The sequence below is a fragment of the Rhinolophus ferrumequinum genome, chromosome 21 (genome assembly GCF_004115265.2).
Source record: "Rhinolophus ferrumequinum isolate MPI-CBG mRhiFer1 chromosome 21, mRhiFer1_v1.p, whole genome shotgun sequence".
NCBI lineage: Eukaryota > Metazoa > Chordata > Mammalia > Chiroptera > Rhinolophidae > Rhinolophus > Rhinolophus ferrumequinum.
Window position 1 is genome coordinate 27,855,506 of NC_046304.1, and position 19,101 is coordinate 27,874,606.

At 47.6% G+C, this 19,101-nt stretch overlaps 1 protein-coding gene across 8 annotated transcripts in view; it reads right to left on the reverse strand.

Moving 5' to 3' along the window:
* Positions 1-1,166: 1,166 nt before the first annotated feature.
* Positions 1,167-19,101, reverse strand: part of MSI2 (musashi RNA binding protein 2) — a 378,183-nt gene continuing 360,248 nt past the window's right edge. For 4 of the 8 annotated variants that reach the window (XR_004421223.1, XR_004421222.1, XM_033089090.1 and 1 more), the window contains 3 exons: positions 7,815-7,969; positions 5,933-6,005; positions 1,167-3,420 (listed from right to left, as the gene is read on the reverse strand). Coding sequence is in view for 6 of the 8 variants with exons in the window: in XM_033089090.1 (XP_032944981.1) it covers positions 5,964-6,005; positions 7,815-7,969 (197 nt within the window). In the remaining 2 variants the exon portion in view is untranslated. Of the gene's footprint in view, positions 3,421-5,932; positions 6,006-7,814; positions 8,024-19,101 lie in introns of all 8 variants that reach the window. The other 4 variants (XM_033089088.1, XM_033089086.1, XM_033089087.1 and 1 more) reach the window with 3 other exon arrangements.

The following is a 19,101-nucleotide window of genomic DNA, read 5'->3' on the forward strand; positions in this document are numbered from 1 at the left end:
TTTCCCAGTGGGTGCGAGGAAGGCCACAAACCAGGTGTGTGAAAGCTCCTGGAGAGAAGACCAAGAGCTTGGTCATCCCACATCCAGGTAGAACCAGGAATCAGTCCAGGAGCTTATGCTACTCACTCTCCTCTGCTTTGGAGGAGAGGAGTTCGGGGGTCCCAGGCAGATGGATCTGGAAGCCAGAAAGTCACCCGGTGGCTATTTTATGATTCCGGGGAAAAGCCATCAGCCAAGAGTGTTTCTCCCCCAGGGAAGGCGAAAGGTGGTTCCCATGTTCGCCACTGAGCTTAACTGAAACAAAGACAAGGCTGAATATCAGTGCTAACATAATTTACAAAAACCTTTCGTAATGGACTTCTAGATGAATGGGGGGACTAACGTGAACCTTAACCTAGGTAGCCACATTAAAACATGTCAGATTTCCACAAGATTTGTGCTATGGGCTACTGGGTCTCTTCAAAAGGTATTATAAACATCTAAAACATATTCACACAAATTATCAATTTCTTCTGAGCATTCTTAAAAAAATATTTTTTTCTCTTAGTAAAATCATTTTAATATACCATGCCTCCCTCTTTTAAAAAATAAATTAAAAAAATCCAGTTTTGCATATCTAGCATTAGCATTTAAGGTAGTATGGCACACCCCTTCACAGTTGGGGGGGGCGGGAATCTACAAAACGCCGCAGAGTCTGCCGGCATTTGAACATCGTGAGACCTTGGGTTAGTTGAAACCACATCAGATCAGCAAAAATAAAATTAAAACTTGAAATTGAAAAAAAAAATTGAAAGGAAAAAACTGCCCCAAAATTATTAGCTTTTTTTTTTTTCCATAAATAAGAGAAAGTTCTATCCTTACTGGTCCTAAATCTGAATAACTATGTCTAATTTTTTAAACCTTAATTACGTTATACCTATCAATATGTACTAGAAGAAAGAGGAGAAAAAAAGTCACTACACTAGTACCAGGACAGCACGCGTACAAGATAGCCATTTTATACATTATTAACAGACAGTGATCAACAAAGAGTCTTCTGTGAGGTGACGGGGGATGCAGAGAAAGGCAGGGTAGTACAGTACATCACCAACATGGACAAAAGAGTAAGTAAATTCCCTAGTCTAGACACTGAATTTCTGGGAATTTATTGTCTCTTTTTTTTGTTCTTTTTTTTTTTTAAATAAAACTTCTATTTTGTTATTTTATTACTTGAACAAGTTTGGATATTTTAAAAGCGCCCAGCATTTTCCTTAACCTGGTTGTTTGGAAATAAAAGAAAGAAAGAAAAACAAAAACATATCACCAAACAACCTAACATTTTATTGGAAAAACAAAGAACATGACTTTTTAAAAGTGTTGTTTAATTAGAATTGAAAAAGGCTTTTTTCTTTCTTTCTGAGTTAGCATTTTGGAGCCTTTTGTTTGAAGATGTATTTGCCCTACCATGTCTGTGAATGTCTACATTAGTCTACTTTGTTAGTAAAATTTATAAAAATAGGAGTGCAGCAGCTCTTTATAATAAATGTCGCATTCAGTGTCTCATACTGGCTGTGCCTTAAGTACCAAATTTATAAACGTAACAATTTAAAAAATATTAATAAAACGGCAATATCACATTTTAAAAAAGGAAAAAATATATATCCACACTACAATATGTTTTAATGCCATCTATTGAGTTGTACTTCTATAGTTGCTGTTGCCGACCTATTACCAATATTAAAAAAAAGTTAAATTAAAAAATATCCTTCATCATAAGTATCTTTCCCCAACCGAGGACCATATATTATAACAGCCAAATGTTAACATGTGCAAACAGGAAACTGTCAGTTTTTCCCACCAGTCACAGTGCAGCGATGTTTATACTTTTTATTTTTAAAATTCTGTTTACATCTACAATAAATTAAAAAAAAATTCTTCCATAGCCTCTCTGGTGATACTTGCAGCACTGAGGTATTAAAAAAAATATATAAACCAAAAGGTTGCTTTCCTAATTTGTAAATAGAAAGTGAATGGAGAAAAGGTTTCATTAATGCAGGCTTATCTACTCCTGGCCCAAGGGCCCCAGAGCCGGGGTGGGTGGGGGGGGCAGGGGGAGAAGAGAGGCAAAGTGTCCTAGGGACCTTTGGAGGTGCTGAAATGATTGGACAATAGAAAATGATCAAATATTTAAAAATTAAGACTGAAAAAGGATGTCTCCCCACCCTTCCCTACCCAAGCCAGACAGGTGTGCTTTGAAACTTTAAATACGTTAAATATTAAAATTGTAGCTTTGTTTTTAAAAAACGTCTTGGGAAAAGCGGTTTTTCATTATTTTAAATAAAAATCTAACTAGACGGTAACATTTGAAGCTGTGCACAGACGAGAGGTTAATATGCTGGTATGACACTAATAGAGTTCTTAGGTCTATCACACAGACAAAAGGAGCTAAACAGTGTTCTAACTTTTCCCGGGGTCGTCCTGGCAGCTGGGTGTTCTTCCGTCTCCGGAACTCACTTGCTTCATGTTCCTTTCCCTCCCCTTCCACACAGCATCGAACTGCTTGGGACTGACTCCCTCACAAAAATATTTTTGATTCTCTCTTTCTTAATAGTTTCTATGTAGTTAATGGAATTGTATTTACAACATTTCTTTTTTAGAATTCACAATTTCAAAAAACCTTATAATATCACCTCTTTCAACAGAAAAAAAGCACTTATAGAAAAGGAGGACACTTGAAACATGGTCGTCCTTACCTTATTGCCGAAAATAGATATACTTAGGTTAACAAAGAGACATCACAAAAAGAACTGCCAGAGTCTGTTAATTAGTCTACCACATCTCCCTTCGTACACAATGCAAAAGAGAAAGTTGATGCCCACCTCCCGCTCCACACTTCACAACTTCACTTCCATGTGTGCTCAAGTTCCACCTGAAAATTCATACAATCTCAGAATTGGTACCAAAATATTGAGAGTAATATTACCATCTCAGCATCCTTTAAAAGTGAGAACAGAATCAAAACAAGCAAAAAAAATTTTTTAAAGAAAAAAATAATACCTTAATATAACAATTATACTATGGTTAGCTTTTAACTAGATATTAAAGCTATATGACTACTGGACTACGTCAAAATCACTACTGAATGTGATTCAAAGAGATTTAAAAGGAGAAGGGGCAAGAGAGACGGGGAAGGGAAACCATCAAGAAAAACAAAAACAAAACAAAACCAAAATCATGGGTTATATACACATTTAAAAGCTGTTGTCTTATATTACAGCAGATTTGTGAGATGATGAGATGTAGTCAACCCTCGATCCGAAGTGAGCCATCTCTGGTTGGGATGGGGAGTGAGGCTGGTGGGGGTCCAGGTCTGATGACATCACCTAAACAAAGGGCCACTCAGAAACTTCGCCCAGTCTTGCCTGGACATCCAGGTATGCTCTGCAGGGTGTGGAAGGTCGGGAATGCCCGGAAGAGAACATAAAAGTGGGAGATGGGAGGAGAAAGAAGTGTCAGACCAGTACACGATTTATTCCAACTTTTTAACTCGCCTTTTCAAAATATGACTACACGGGGCTACTGAGCATGTTTGAAAATGGCCTGGCTAACAGCTTGCTGAGGCACAGCTTGGGAAATCTGACATCTAAGCCATGCCTGAGGCTGGGGACAGGGAGGAGGTTCTACAACTCAGTTTGCTGATTTGATATAGCACTGTAGAATTCTTGAGGTAGGCAGGAAATGTGGCCAGCAAATGTGGTCATGCTGGGGGTTTTTGGCTAGACTGGGGAGGTGCACATTGACCAGCAACGCTTTTTCTGGTTACACTTGTGCTTTCCAAGCTATTAGGTTGATGCAAAAGTAATCGTGATTGAACAGGCTAAAAATAATTGCAAAAACTGCAATTACTTTTGCACCAACCTAATAAATGTTTAAAAAACTTCTGCCTTTATGAGATACCCATCGATGATTGTCAATAGCTGAAAATGCAAATTTCCACTAAAAAGTATCATATTGCATACCAAGGACTCAAGGGCAGGACATTTATTAAAACATTTCCACAACAAATAACCAGCTCTAGTTATAGGAAATAAAAACAGGTCCAGGAGTCACTGACTTGGTGATTGAGTCTCCCTCGATCACTCAGGTGATTGAGCCTGAGCCCCTCATTTGCAGATGGCACTAAGAGTCTGATGGCACTAAGTGTGTGTTTTCGTGCAGCCATGTGAACCAATCGGCTCTCCATTGTGGAGGAGGGTGAGGTGGGTTGTTATCTCCACTGTCTTAGTTATCTTATTCTTCTGTGAAAACTGAATCCTAGAGTTGGATGGAGGATGGGCTGGCAGCACTCCTCCCCCCACCCCATGGAAAGGTTGCGGTGGCCTTGGAGGACACGGGCTGTGGCCAGAAGCCCTACGCTACCCTCATTTTCTGGGGGAAGGAGGGAGGGACGGAGTGCTGGCAGCCCCACCGTCTGGCCTACCAGGGATCGGCTGCACCTGGTGGTTGTTTAATCCCCTCCTCATCTGACTCTACAAATGGCTGGAGGCACCTTCAATCCCCAAAGTTCCTGGATCTCTGAGTTCGCCTTGCTGTCAGAGGAACCTTACTTCCCCTTGGGCCCCAGACCCAGCTTAATTAGTAGTGAGTAGCTCTCCTTCAAACTGTTAGTGGCCTCTGGCTCCGGCCAGCAATGGCTGGGTCAGTGCTCTAAGGAAAGTGGGGGCGAGGAGTGGGAAGAATCCACACATGGGTTTATTTGGTTAAGAAAGGCAGTTGCGTTAGTTGAGGTGATTCCTTAGCAGCAACGTTAGAGAAATCCAAAAGACATTTATGGAGCTCAGCTCTACGTGGTCCCCCGACGGGGCCCACTCTACAGAGTCCTGGCTGACTCAGGGGTCTGGAGCGACCCCCTCTACAAGAGAGGCGTCTTACGAACTGCAAACTAAAGTGGCAAATCCATCTCCAGCCTGGCTTCTCCTGTGTCCCAACTCCAAGAGAGACAGGCGCTCATGTCCTAGCTGGAATTTTCTGAGTGGGACCCTTTCTCAGGCTTCCACAGTCACCCTCTTTCTTCCAAAGAGACAGAGCCATGTTTCAATCGCCCAAACTAATGTGCTAACACAGTACACATTTAGTGTTCACGAGAGAACCCCTCAGGCTTCCTGGTGCTCTTCCCAAGAATGACAGATACTCATTTTCAAATGAGACAAGAGGCTCCCTCACTGACTGCCCCAACCTCCCTCTCCTCCATTCCACCCTTTCCATAGCCCCATCAAAGTGATTTAAAAAAATGTTTAATTAACTTGAGCTCAGTTTAAAAGGTTAGGAAACTGGCAGGGATCCAAATCCATGTTACGCAGATGATATCGTTAATTTAATCTGCTTTTTGAGCGGTAATCTGGTAATTACTCAGTAGTTACTGGCAAAAATGTTTTCTTTTCACTAAAAGATGGAGTCTGGCTGTTTGACTGCAGGAACCCCATTGGCTGAGGCCAGGGAGCTCCAGGGAGCCGAAAAGGCCCAGCAACCCACAAGGTCAGCTCACAGAACCCTGGGGGGAAGCCTGGAAGAAGCCCAGTGTTTCCCTGACTCCTTCCCCCTGGGACTGGCACAGCACGCGATCTCCTTCCAGTTTCCCACACTCTTGATTGTATTTCAAGACAAAGAAAGATGAGGGGTGGGGAAGATAAAGAAAAACAAATCAAAAGAACCAAATTGAGAAAGAAAAAAAAAAAAGACAGTAGAGAAAAAGTGGGGGGTCATGATTAAAGCTGGAGAAAGGGATGAGAAATTAAAAGACTGGATGTTTTTGCCCCCACCCCCCTGAAAAGGGGTCCAGATAGAGGAGAGATGACGCAATGAGACCAGGGCCCGTGCGTACTTGCATGCCCAGTGCACATACATGTACGGACACGCCCGGCAGAGCGAAGACACATGGCAGAGAAGGTAATACCTCAGAGTGAGATGGCAACGAAAGCACCTGCTCAATGGTATCCATTTGTAAAGGCCGTTGCAATCAAAGGTCCCTAAAATTGCACAATTGTTAAGGTCATCAGCACGCTATACATGGGAACAGATTGTCATATTCTGGGAAAGGACTAGACTGTGGTTGCCAGCATGAATATGTAATTCTGAGACACCATGCCATGAGGGGCCAGGATGACAATCCTCCCCAGCTCCCACCCCTCCAGCCCCCACTCCTCACGCCAAGCCTGTCTTCGTACCCAGGGGAAAATCGAGAGCCAGATTCAGAGGGGGAGGTGGGTGATGGGAGAGGGACGCTCACGCCCCAAATGAGGGGCAGTGGTGCCCTGAACCCTGGAGAGCAAAGATAACAGTGTCTCTGTCCATCGTCCCAATGGCTCCGGCTGGGGAGAAAGCAAGCCCTGTGCAGACCAAACGTGATGCTGTGTGGTTATTTCGGAAAAGCATCACAGCACCTAGGTCAAGACATCCAGATTTTTCAAGAACTAATATGGCCTGTGTTTGTGGGTGCTGAAAACGGAAATGAGCTGTTTCTACAGGGTGATAGACGGTCTCCCAGATTGATGCGGCTCTTAGCTGAATAATAACACTCTGGATTTGGTACCATAGCTGACGTGAGGGGATTTGACTCATCAAACTACTGACGTAAGTCATATTGGCTTGGGAGTGGAATTGCATGAGGACCCAGGTCACACAGGCCAGGGCTGGCAGGAGCGAGTGAGTGAGTGAGTGAGTGTGAGTGTATGTGTCTGAGAGATTGTGTGTGCATGTGTGAAAGTGTGTGCGTGTGTGTGTGACTGAGTGTGTGACTTCCAACTCCAGGGGCAGGGATCCACCCACCCTGGTGCCTCAGACTGTCTGCACTGGCTTTGTTCTCCCCAGCGCAGCCCCTGAGAAATGGCTCTTCTGACGGGGGCGGGACCTGGGTAGCAGACACTCCCATCTTAGCTCAAAGCCAAACTGCCTCCAAAAGGCTGAGGTTGGTTGGCTAGGGCAGAGGGTGGCCGATTTTCTATTTCCCAAATGGAAGGGACAGCGAACGAGTGGGCTCAGGCACATTCATGCTCACACACACTGGGAAGGGAAGAACAATACAATCTGAAAACAGCATGCAAATCTGTTAAGCAAATTTCCATGGCCTGGATTAGTCAGATTATAGAACCACAGAGCATTACAAATATCAAATGCATCTGGCCTTGGGGCAGGGTGCGGCTAAAGAACGCAAATGGGAACTTACTTGGAACCTGGAAACCGTAAGAAACATTAGCAAAGGAAACCGCCTGGGGAGGGCTTGCAACCTGTACCACGTCCCAGGCACCAGCACTGCCACTGGTCCTTAGGCCAGGGGACTCAAATGACTAAGGTGGCTACCCTGAGGTCGGGGGATTGGCAGCTCTGAGGTCCCAGCCCACATGACAGTCTCAGAAGACAGAGATCAAGGGACAGGGGCTGATACTGGGGACCTACTGTGTGCCAGCAGGCGACACATCCTGTTTCCATGAATTCTCACAGTCTTTTGAGGGAGGCACGTATGTTCATTTTGCAGCCAGGGAAGTGATGGCTTCCATAAGTGGCTCAAGGTTGCATGGGCTGAAGGTGACGGAATGGTGCTCTGAACCTGACCTTCTCATGCTCCTTCCGCTCCATCACATGCCCTGGCCCACAGGTGCTCGGGTAACATCTAAACGGAGGAGCTTCAGCCCTAGGTGTCCACTGTGACGTGGATGGGGACCCACCGCCCTCTCCTTGGCTCCCAACTCTGGGCTTTACCAGCACGCTCTCCCCATGATGGGTCATGGGAGATAGGCAGGGAAGAGGGGGCAGGAGGACAGGGAAAGGCAGATACTTACAGCTATGCCGTGGCCAAAGCCGGAGCCCGGCTGTGGGCTGGCCGCACTTATGTAATTCCCCACTCCGGAGTCCTGGCTGGCAGGGCCGTAGAGATCGGCGACAGGTCCTGGGCTGTTGGCCCCCGGGAAGCCTCCGGGCCGCGCCGGGTTGGAGCCTGCCGGGGAAGCGGGCGCGCCAAAATTCGGTTGAGCACTGTAGCTATTCAGGACTGGTGTGCAGAGAATAGAGCTGGGTATGAGGCCAGAAGCCAGGCATGCACCGATCGTTACAAGCCAAACACTCGAGAAAAACAGCTGAGGCCCAACTTCTAACACTCAACCAAGGCCATGCGAAAACATCAGCAGGGACTCAAGAATACTCAGCCCAGGCTACTACTAAGAAGCTCGGAGCTCCAAAAATATAGAGAATAAAAAAACAATCATTCAACACACTACGGCAACCAACCGGAGGTGCTTCACTGCCCACCAAATTATCACAATAGAAATAGAGATATATATGGAAGAGAGAGAGAGAGAAAGAGAGAGAGTTTTTTTTTCCACATTTGAATTGATGCTCATGCAGTCTTGTCTAGATCTGGGCACGTTGAGACAGCATTCACATCCCATGCAAACTACAAAGGAACTAGTTTTAGACTACACATTGTGTTAATATTGATATTAAAACGTGACAGGAAACAAAGCAATTTGTGTCTAGGAAAAAAATCTTTGGGGAGGGGATTTTTGATTTTTCGTTTGTTTGTTTTTGGATCCATTAAATGACAAATTTGTTTTTAAAAAGACAAAAAAGATCTCCATTCTCCAGCCCCTCCCCCCCAAACTACTTCCCCCCTCCCCCCTGGCTACTCCCTCCCTTTCCACCCCTCCCATTTATATCCCTTCATGAAAGTTGTCCATACTGAACATGGTCGGAAGATGGGATATGTCATGGAAAATTTGGGCATCTTAACATAATGAAGGTGGCAGAGGGGTCCCTTCTGGGGTGGAGAGCAGGGGATGGAGGGAGGGGATGGGGTGGGGATGGCAAGTCTGGAGGCTGGGGCCGAAGCTGGGTGAATGCCAATGATATTCTACAGGACACCCACACACTCACCTCCTGCAGTAGAAGGAAAGGGGGGATTTAAACTTTATTTTCCTTTTGTTTAAAAAAAAAAAGACAAAGAAGTATGAATGCAGAGCATACTGATTGAACCAATTTATTGCTAAAGCATCTCTGACTGAAATGCCTGCTTGCTGTTATCCTCAGGTATAAACTCCAGACAGAGAAAAAGAGCTAGGAATGTATTTTTGCTACACAGAGACTGGACTTCACACCCACTGATCCCCAGAGAGGTGGGGGGAGGAGGCAGGAAACACTGCCTCGGGCCCCCTCTTTTAGCCTCCCCCAAATTCCATCACTCCCTCCCCAGTGAGGGCCATAGCCTGTCAACCAAGTTAATTTTGTTTCCTCTTTATTTCCCCTTAGTAGCTTAACCTTTTTCTTTTCCAGAATGGAAAAAAAAATTTTTTTTTTTAATTGCAAAAGTGAGTTCTCATTGATTTTTAAAGCTCAAGGTGAGTCTGAGTCTGGAGCTGGCCACTTCTGGGCTATAGCTAACCCGTTTCAAATAACCAGACAGACCATCTGGGCTCCACACATTTCCATGGCTCCAAGGGGCAGCTCCTCACAACACTCGCCCTTCTGCCCAACTCAGCATTTTCCTCTCTGCCCTGTAACCAGCCGTCAATGGCAAACGGAAAGAATGTGTGCAACTCCCCTCGCAGCTGTGAGCTTGCCCCAGAGCCTGTGGTTGCAGCCCCCCACTTCTGGTGGGGCTTGAAGAGTCAGATGTGGGTTGATTTTTACCCACTTCTCATCGGATGGGAAGAGACTGACGATACACTCAAGCCAGGCTGGTAGGAGACTGAGATGGAGGCAAAAAGAGACAAAAGTGACCAAACGAAGCGGGGTTCCTGACTCAGCAGAGAAGAGGGAAGCTGCTACCTTGGATGTCCTCTGTGGCAGGAGGCCCCAAGGTGAGGCCCCTTAGAATGCCGAGAAATGAATAAACTGACTGATGAAAAGAACAGGTTAAAGACAAAAAAATCATAGAGGCTTAGAGCAAGTGAGTGGCTGATTTGGGAATGCTCTTGGCAGACAAAGGGGATGGGAGTTTTGAATACAGAAGATTAAGCTTGCAGATAACATTTGGCCCTTCTCACTCACGGAGGCAAATATCAAGCTGGGATGTTCAAAAGGCAGTATTATCTTGGTCTAACACACTTTTTTCCTTTGGGCCTAGGAAAATGGAGAGAGAGCTCAGACAGTGGACTCTTGGTTCACCCACGCAGGTGACCACCCTCCTATATAAACTAACAAGTAGGCAGCCTGTTCTGTTTCAGGGGGTGGGGGGCAGGGGTGGGCACAGTGGAAGATAGATATTTTTGGCTTCTTTCTCCTCAGGCTAGATGAGGATCCAGGAAAACGCTGGGTAGGCCTACCTAGCTATCTAGGGGCTAGAGAGAAGGGAGGTTTCAGTCTTGGCTCCTTCCAGTAGGGGGAGAACTATCCAGCCAGCGGAAGCAGCCTGCGAGACAGGATGCGGCAGGCCCATGGAAGGATGCTGTCCAGAAACATCCCCCTCCATAGGCTTAGAAGACAAAAGGGCTGGTGGTATTCTGCCTGTCCCTGGCGACCTCTTCCAGTCCTATGTGCCCAGGCCTATAGCTCAAAAGTTGGTATGAAGGAAATGTCACAATAAGCTGCTCTTCTTGGGCCGTATTGCCCCTCCCCGCTCAGTCATCTTCCATCAAACAACACTAAAATCACCATGGAGAAGGCAGTATTAGAATGCACCTTTAAACCTCCAAATCCTGTATTATTATATCCACTTGCTCCTCACAATGCCTGAGACACAGCTTCAAGTCACCTTGTAGATACGCCCCCAGTCAGGGGTGCAAGTCTGGGCTGTGGGTCCCCACCAGGGGGCGCAGTCGGCAGGCAAGATGCAGCCCATTCAGGGTTGGTCCCCTTTCTCCAGGCTTCTTGGTAGTAGTACCCGACCTCTCAGAGGTTGGGGGCATGGAGACGTGTCTCTGTGTTCCACAGTCAACAATCCCCTCTTTCTGTCTCTGTGGGCAGAAGACCCAGGTTCCAGAAAGCATGTTAAAGTCTCCAAACAAGCCATCTGGAAAGCCATGCATCTCTGGAAAGGCTCATAACAAACAAACAGCTCTGGCTGCTTGGGAGAGAACGGGGACTGTCACTTTGCACTCAAACTTGTCAGCAGCTGCCCCTTGTGTCTGAAAGTGGGAAGCCATTAGGGACCAAGTGGTTTTCTTCTTTTGGGACGTTCCTACTGAATACTGGCTGGCTCCACAGGAAAGGGAGTTACTCAGGGACCCACTCTCCCTCCAAGCTGTGACTTTGGCAGGAGGGGCCAGGGGAGAAGGCATGAGGCTGAGTTCCTGACCTGAGGGTGCTTTCTGTGCAAGTTACCCTGCAGTCAGTGCTCAGTGGTCTGGATGGAGGGTGCTTTTCCCGGGCCACCGAGCCTCATTTGGAGGGGCCGCCCCAGTCCCACTCACCAGGGTTGGGCCAGGGAGAGGGGATGAAACATCACTGTGACCGGACATGGGCGCCTTACTACTGCTCAGTAGGGGGTGTGTGTGTGTAGGGAGGGGTGTCAGTGATGCTGAATAAATAAACTGTGCTGAGAGTTACAAATGGGACCTTACGACTCCTACACTCCTGTCCCAGAAGAGGACAATGTCTTACAAACACCTTGGCATTTTTGCAGCAGAAGCTGTGAGTGTTAAGTGGCCTGGGCCAAGCCCTGCACCAGGCTGGCAGTTTGGGGGCTCCTTGTGGGGAGCAGAGTTACTTCTCTGTCAGCCACGCTGAGCACCCACGGCAGCAGTTTAATCCTGGGCAACTTCCTCTTCACTCCCATCATCCTCTGTGCTTTATCCATCCAGGCAGCTGATATGCTCACGGAAGCAGCTATAGTGTAGAGAGAGGGAGCACTGGACTTGGAGTCAGAAGACCTGAGTGTGACCCCGGCCCTCATCTCAGTGTCAGCCCCTTACCCGCTGATGTCCTCCTCTGGGAGTGCTGCCTGCCTAGTCAGCCTGACTCTCAGTGGGCTGTGGTGAGAATGAAAGAGAGAAATCACTCTATAACCTGTCCAGTTTAAAACAAGTACACCTATTTTTGAAACAATTGGGTACACAGAGCCCAACAGAGCAAGTACCATATGCAGGTTTAGGAAAATCTGATACAGGAAAATACAATTCACTCGCCATACAAATCAGGAGGTGATTTACAAAAGGATCCAATTCGCCCACCTGGTACATTTAATCATCTTGGACCTGAAGAAAGGACGCTGGGGCATGGGGAGCAGAAAAGCAAGGACACGGAATCTCACTGAGGCCAGCAAGAGGAAATACAATTGAATTCAAGGTGGAGGTATTTGGCGTTGGATACAAGGAGGAACTTCCTGCTCATCAAGGAAATAAAACAAAACAAAGCAAAACACAGGCCTGACCCAGGAAAGCCAGGACATCTTATCCCTGAGACTTTGACAAAGATGTGTCCTGCAGGCTTAGCCCCTCCTCCTAGACCTCACTTAGACCCAAAGCCCTGGGCACCTCTGCCCTTGGGGTTTTAGGGCAAGCCCAGGAGATCACTGCTGCTGGCTGGCACACAGTCTGCGTGTAGCTCTGCCCAACTGGGGTCAGAAAGGGCTGGGCCGAGAGTAGAATTAGTCATTGGGGGGTGGGGACGTTGTGGAAGAGGGCAGTAAGAATCAGAAAAGCCTCACTGTAGGGCTAGGAGAGGTGTAGCAGTGCAGGTATCTCTGTATATCCCTAAGTGATGCTACTGGACCTGAAACAAAAAGCTAGAGCCCAGGACTGTCGGGGGCACGCCAGGCAGGACACCTCTGGCTCGAAAGCCTTGAAAGTGGATTATAACTGATCCAGAGAAATGAACTGTTTACAAAGTCCTTTCCAGATGAGCTCAGCCTACATTTCTGGGACAAGCCAGGGCCCTGCCACGTCCCAATCTTGGACCTGGGTTCTGGTTTGGTGGGTTTCACACTTCCCCAAAGGGCAAGGCCAGCCCTCAAGACAATTTCAATCACCCACTTTGCGAATTATCTGTTGCTGCCAGGTTTAATCTCAGGCAGGAGGCCCTGATGGTCTCTGGCACATTTCCGGGACAGAGCATGACCTGCTCATGGAGAGGCAAATGCCATGGTGGGCCTGTCCCTACCAAGTCCAAGTCAGAAGATAATGTGCTGCCAAAATAGAATTCATTACACACGCATTTAGGGTCAGGTAGCAGGGAGTTAGGGCTGACTGGTGTCATGGCCCCCCTTCCCAACCCCAGCCCTCCACAGAATGGAGGAATATCAGCCCGTGTGATATTCTTTGAGGCCAGGGCTCTGTTAATTCATCACACTGGATTTGCGGGGGTTTTTTTGTTTTAGAGAATTTAAAGAAATTGACTGAAAAAGGAATGAGTAGAGGGACTATGGTCGACAGGCTGAAGGCAGAGAAAAAAAGAGGTCAGAGCCACTGCCCCTCCAACACTCACCTGTACCTTCACCTTGTCTGCTTGATTAAACATTCACCAGCAGAGACTCTGCCTCCCCTACTAGCAAGGGATTCCTCAGCATAAGGTGTGGGGACAGGCAGGTGGCTCTCAGGGTTCTCACGGTATCCTATGTTCTCCAGAGCAAGAGCGACCTGCATCTATTCCCCACTAACACTGGGCACTCAGGGGATGCTGGGTCCATCATGCCAACTAGCTGTCAATAGTGGAGACCTGCATGGGTCCCTCCTAACAGCCAGCCAGCCACTCCTTGCTTGGGGGCTCTGAAGAATGGCAGCTGGGCAGCCAAGGGCCTTCCTGGGAACAGAGCTAAGGACCTCCCTCTACAGCCTTCTTTCTGTGCCCTCTCAAGGTAATGCCCACTATACATTAATATAGATGATCAAATAGGAAAGGTCAGCAAGAAAAGATAAACCTGTTTCTGATAACTGAAGGAGAAACACTCAGCTGTGAGTTATTATGGCGTGGCTTGAGCAGAGCAAGGAGGCATTACACTCCAGCAGTCTGCCCGGCCACTATGTCCTAGGAATCCGGGGCTCAAGCTTTCTTTCTAGAGCTTAGCCTGAAGGAGGGAGAGACAGGGAGGGCCAGTAATTACGTCCAACCTGGGGAAACTGTATGACACACTTAATTAAAATCAAATCAGGTCAGGGACCCCGATGAAGGGACAATCAATTTTATACACAATATTTTTTTTAAGCTCTGCTGAAATTCAGTCTATTTCAGAAGGGAAGGAGAAGAAATACTTTAAAACTGGGGGAGGGTTAAGAGGGTATTGGGATGGTATTTCTTTTTCCCTGTCTCCATATACAAACAAAGATATTACGGAGAGGTACACACTCAGCCTGGTATCAACAAGTCTTGACATATCCAGAGATGCCTGGCTCATCTTAAATACCGCACCGGACACATGGAGAGTGTCTGCTCATTTATTAGGCTGACAGGGCCTAATGTCACATAAACACTCCAAATGTCGGTTATAGCGGTGCCAGTCTTCTAAGATTGCAGTTTCTGCTTGTTCGCTCAAAACCTAACCTGCGTCAGACTGCTCTGCTTGGTGCTGATGTCTGTCGGTTAATATTGGCATACCTCAAGTAGGGAATTGATGGACAACAGAACCTAAGATTTGGGACTAATAATTTTAGAATGGTCTAAGCTTCCGGTCAAATCACACTCCCCTAAAGAGATTAACATCACTACTGGTTGGCTATAAACCCCTTACATCATGTGTTAGTGGTGCAAGTGCGGGGAGAAAGCCCCAAATACCCAGAGCAGGCCTCTCTGAGGAGAGATTTGTGGCCCCGACTATATGCTCTCTGTCGAAGTACAATCTCAACAGAAAACAGCTCCTTCTCTTTCCATCTGGATGCCCCTTTACTTTCTGATTTGGGTCTGTAGGTATGTCTACTCCTCAGAAGGACCAGGTCCGGTTGGTTGAGAAGGTGGGTGAAGGTAGGAGGGGGTTAGCAGTTGACTGCCATATGCTGCTGGTGTGAATTCTGAGGAGGGGGCAGCCTTGAGTGGGCCTGGGCCTGGTGGCCAAAGAAACCAGGATTTTGTCATGCGGGCAAAGAAGTAACTTTCTGGAGGCACAGTGAGGTTTCCATTTCTCCCAGACCTTGAGGGCTCCTGTGGGATAGCGCTGTTTGCACGTGTCTAAGGAACGAAGCAGAGAGGAGCCTCGGGAAAGGAAAGGCCATGATGGAGGTGAGGATTGAGTCACGGGGGCTTGTGTGGTACTTGCTCTGCCATGTGAGCTGTCTGCCAGGCTGCAACAGCTCCGGCCTCAAGCCTCAAACACAAAGAGGGGTGCCTGATCCCTCTTGGATGTGAACAAGGGTTTCAACAGCAACTCCATCCTGAACCTTTAAAGTACTTTAGAAGACCAGGGGAAATCAACCTGGGAGACAAATGTTTATGGTTTCGCTGAAGCAGGTGGTGTTTTTAACACTCACATCCTGCTGTCTTTTGCGTAAATTAACTGGTTTCAGATTCCAGGCCCGCGTAGGTTAGAACTTGCAAAGAACAACAGATGGGGAGACCAGGACCCATGGGATGCTGTCCTGAGTCTGCCAGCAGCTGCGCACACACCCTGGGAAGGCAGGTGCTGCCTCCATCACCACTCCGTGAGGCAAAGACGGGAAGGTGCCACCACAGGGCAATGCCAGAGCCTTTGCTTCCTTAACCAGCCCTCCCCAACCTAAGAAGCAAAAGGAAATAAAAAGCGGGAGGGAGTGTGGTGCTACTAACCATCATCCCTCAGCCCCCAACAGTTTGGCTGCTCCAAGTGCCTCCTAGTTTAATCCTGAGAGTGTTTGATCTGGTGACTGCCTATGTTCTTGAGGCATATCTACCTCTTTTCACAAAACAGAAACCAGTTTGGTTTTTTCCCCACGTGCACCCAGCAGCCCTCTGTGTTGCTGTGCTGTGTGCTCACTCACTAATTCCCACCCTGTCTGCCCCAGCCAGAGGGCTCAGGCCCTGGCTTGTGTCTTGTAACTCCACTCACTGCAGGCCCAGCATACATTTTCTGCACTATGTGCTACTGTTGAAAGAAAACACTATCAAGTCCAAGACCAGAGCTATATGCCAGACTGGGAGCTCCCTGAGGTGGGGCCATGCCTGCCACATGAGACAGGGGACTGACTGCTCGGACCACTTCTGTGCCACATCCTGGAGAATAAGGCTGAGCATGCAGTATTGCTGGGGTCAGGGAGAAGCGGAGAGAGCACTGCCAGAAAGGAAGCTCTCCCATGCCTAAGCCCTCACAGGGGAAGCTGGACCCATCAGTATTTATTGCCCAATCACACTGGACACTCACGGCCTGAGGCTCCCGCAGCCAGGCGTGGGGTGGGCAGGATACCCAAGGGGCAGCCCCTTTTAGACCTGTACAAAAGGCTTCCCACTTGAGCAGCCTGTCTTTAATAATTATAAAGGCACAGGAGTTTAATCTATTTTTGATGTAAGCGTTAATAGCTCTGTGTCCTTGAAGTTCAAAGCGGTCGCATACATGTCACTAATTAGCTAAGCACAGAGCCATTCAGCTCCCTCTCATGTTTCTAATTAGGTCTTTAATAACAAACAAACTCCGACCTTACCAAAAGGCCACCATTCCTCAAACAGTCAAGGAGGATGGCTGTTTCCCTGTTTATGTTTGCTCCAGGCCGCTAGTTCTGCAATATATGCTTTTAATCTCAGCCAGGACAGATCTATCCTTGAGAGGTGTAGGAGAATCCGTCTATGAAGACAAAGACTTTTGCAGCCCTCTGGAGAGGGGTGGACTTCCTGGCCCTGCTGGAGTCTCCAAGGCTAAGTAAGGATCCCAGACCAGTTTTCCTGCTGTTAGAGGAGGTTGGGGTGAGCTGTTTGGCTTGGCTCTATGTATCTGTTTCTGAGGTAGGGGTGCTGGTGACACAGTCACAGAGATGATGTGAGGCTCTGTATCTGGCAAGAACCTGGTGGTACTTGAGTCCACAGATACACACTGGCCTTGCCTGAGGAGCTTTCACTCCTACTGAGGCCTGGGGCCCACGCTGGTAGATTCTGATTTGATGGGTCTGCAGTGTGGCCTGGACACTAGGAATTGTAAAAACTCCCCAAGTGATTCTAACATGCAGCAAAGTTCAAGAACCACTGCTTTGGCCCCAGTCTCAGAGCCGATTTGCTCATTGACAGCAGCGATTAGCAGGTCCACCTTTGTTAATGAATGCCACCCAGACAGCCAACCCCTGAAGGTTTAATCAATCACATCTGAGGATGGAAATCTGACTATAGGTTTTGCTAACACACAATTCTGGAAATATTTCTTTCCCTCTTACTGCCTTCATGTATTTAAAAAAGGCATGAATGATTGTTTTCAAATGTATCCCCACCAAGTTGTCTCATTACTTAGAAGTCCCTGGCTTTCTCACCAGTTACTCCACATAGATCTTTAGGCACGGACACTGTCACCCCTTGCATCCCCAATGACAAGAGATTGCAAGCTTTGGCATACAGAGCTATAGAGCTCAATGGTCCCCAAGAACCCTCTAGTTTGAAATCCTTTGCCCTCAAATGACCCAGCCTGCTGGTGGCAGAAGTGGGACCGGAACCAAGTCTTCAGATTCCCTACTCTTCCTTCTATGCTCTAATCCTCTTTTTTCCCCCTTAAAGCTGCTTCTCATCCTTATCTGATTAATCCATAAGCGTCCCAACCCCCAAGGGTAAGGGACATAAGGGAAGCCTCCGAGCTCTTTCTGTCCACAAGGCCAGGGCACAGGAAGCTGTGTTGCCAATCTCTGAATACCCCGTAACCTTCCAGCAAGTCATGTCCAAGCTGGATTTGTTTCTCTTCAAGCCAAGTGGGAGGGGAGACATTGAAATCTTGGGGACTAACTCAGTGGAAGGTTTAAAGACTATGCATCTGGAGCTGAATAATCTAGACCCACAAAAGTCAAATAATATGGCCAAAAATACACAGCAAAAATGGACAAGGGGTTTCCTCCAGCACTGGCCCATGTTTTCCGGTTTTGCTGCTGTGTTATTGGACTTTTCTCGGCAGGCAGGGTTTACACTGCCAGACCCTTCCTCTGGGGACAGTGAGTGAGTAACTGAACCCGACCCTGACTCGAGGGCATTCTGGGTCCCGTGTGACTATGAGGCTGAGCCTCTCTTCTTCCCCCCAAGGCCCGGAAAGCCAACGCTCTGCAGGTTAGTGTCAGAAATAACTTCCAGAAAGAGGGGGGAAAGTGGGTTTGGCCAGCTTTTGCTTTCTACAGTGGGCTCTACCACAGGCACACAGGTTTGCATTGTTTACCACAGACGTGGACAAACCGTTTTATTAATATTAATAAGTAACCAGGAACAAAAGGCCCCTTTATTTTTAGCTTTCTCTAATTGCGTTGTAATTACTCATCTACAAAACAAATGAGCCCCTGCTCCTGGTTGCCATGGTACCAGGAGCCCAGCCTACCTGCAGGATGATTGGCCAAGGAGCCTGCTCCCGCCTCTGGCCCCGCCCTTCCTCAGCCATTGGCCCAAAGCAAAGGCCCAGCAACTGGGCGGCCAATCGCTTTCCAGCCCTAGGGCTGGGCTGGCCATCCCAGCGACCTTCCAGATTCAGTCTCACAGCTCAGAAGAAGGAAGGGATGTTGATATCCCTAAGGAGAAAGTCTGTCCTACCTAAAACGGCCCATCAATCGCCCCGTTTCTTTTGGGCAGTGGCTAAGTTCCTTCAGTCCTGTTTTAGCTTAAAGCTCGTTTCAAATAATTACTTTCAGGCTGGCTCCCTCTTACCCGACCACACCTCCTGTGGGCCTCCTTTGTCTGCCTTTGGTCTGAAAGCATTCGGGGACCAGAAGTCATATCAGAAATGCCGGCCGAAGCCAGACAGAACCATGATGTTAAGTCTGCCACCGCAGAAGCAGGTGCAAAACATACATGTAATGCCTCCTGAGGCCTCGTGTAAATGATATTCCCCCAAGAATATGGAGAATCGAGTCGATGGTAGCGGTGGTTTTTTGTTGAGTGGCTGTTTTAAAGATGCACAGCTTTGGTCAGGCATGTCAGCGCTGGTACGATGGAGCATCGGCTGACAATGGCTGAGAGCTCAGATCTGATGAGACAGACCGAGGCTCAAATCCTGTCTCGGCCACCTCAGACAAGCTATCTAAGGGACAGTTTTAAAATCTTTAAATGGGAGTGAGAATGGTAGTG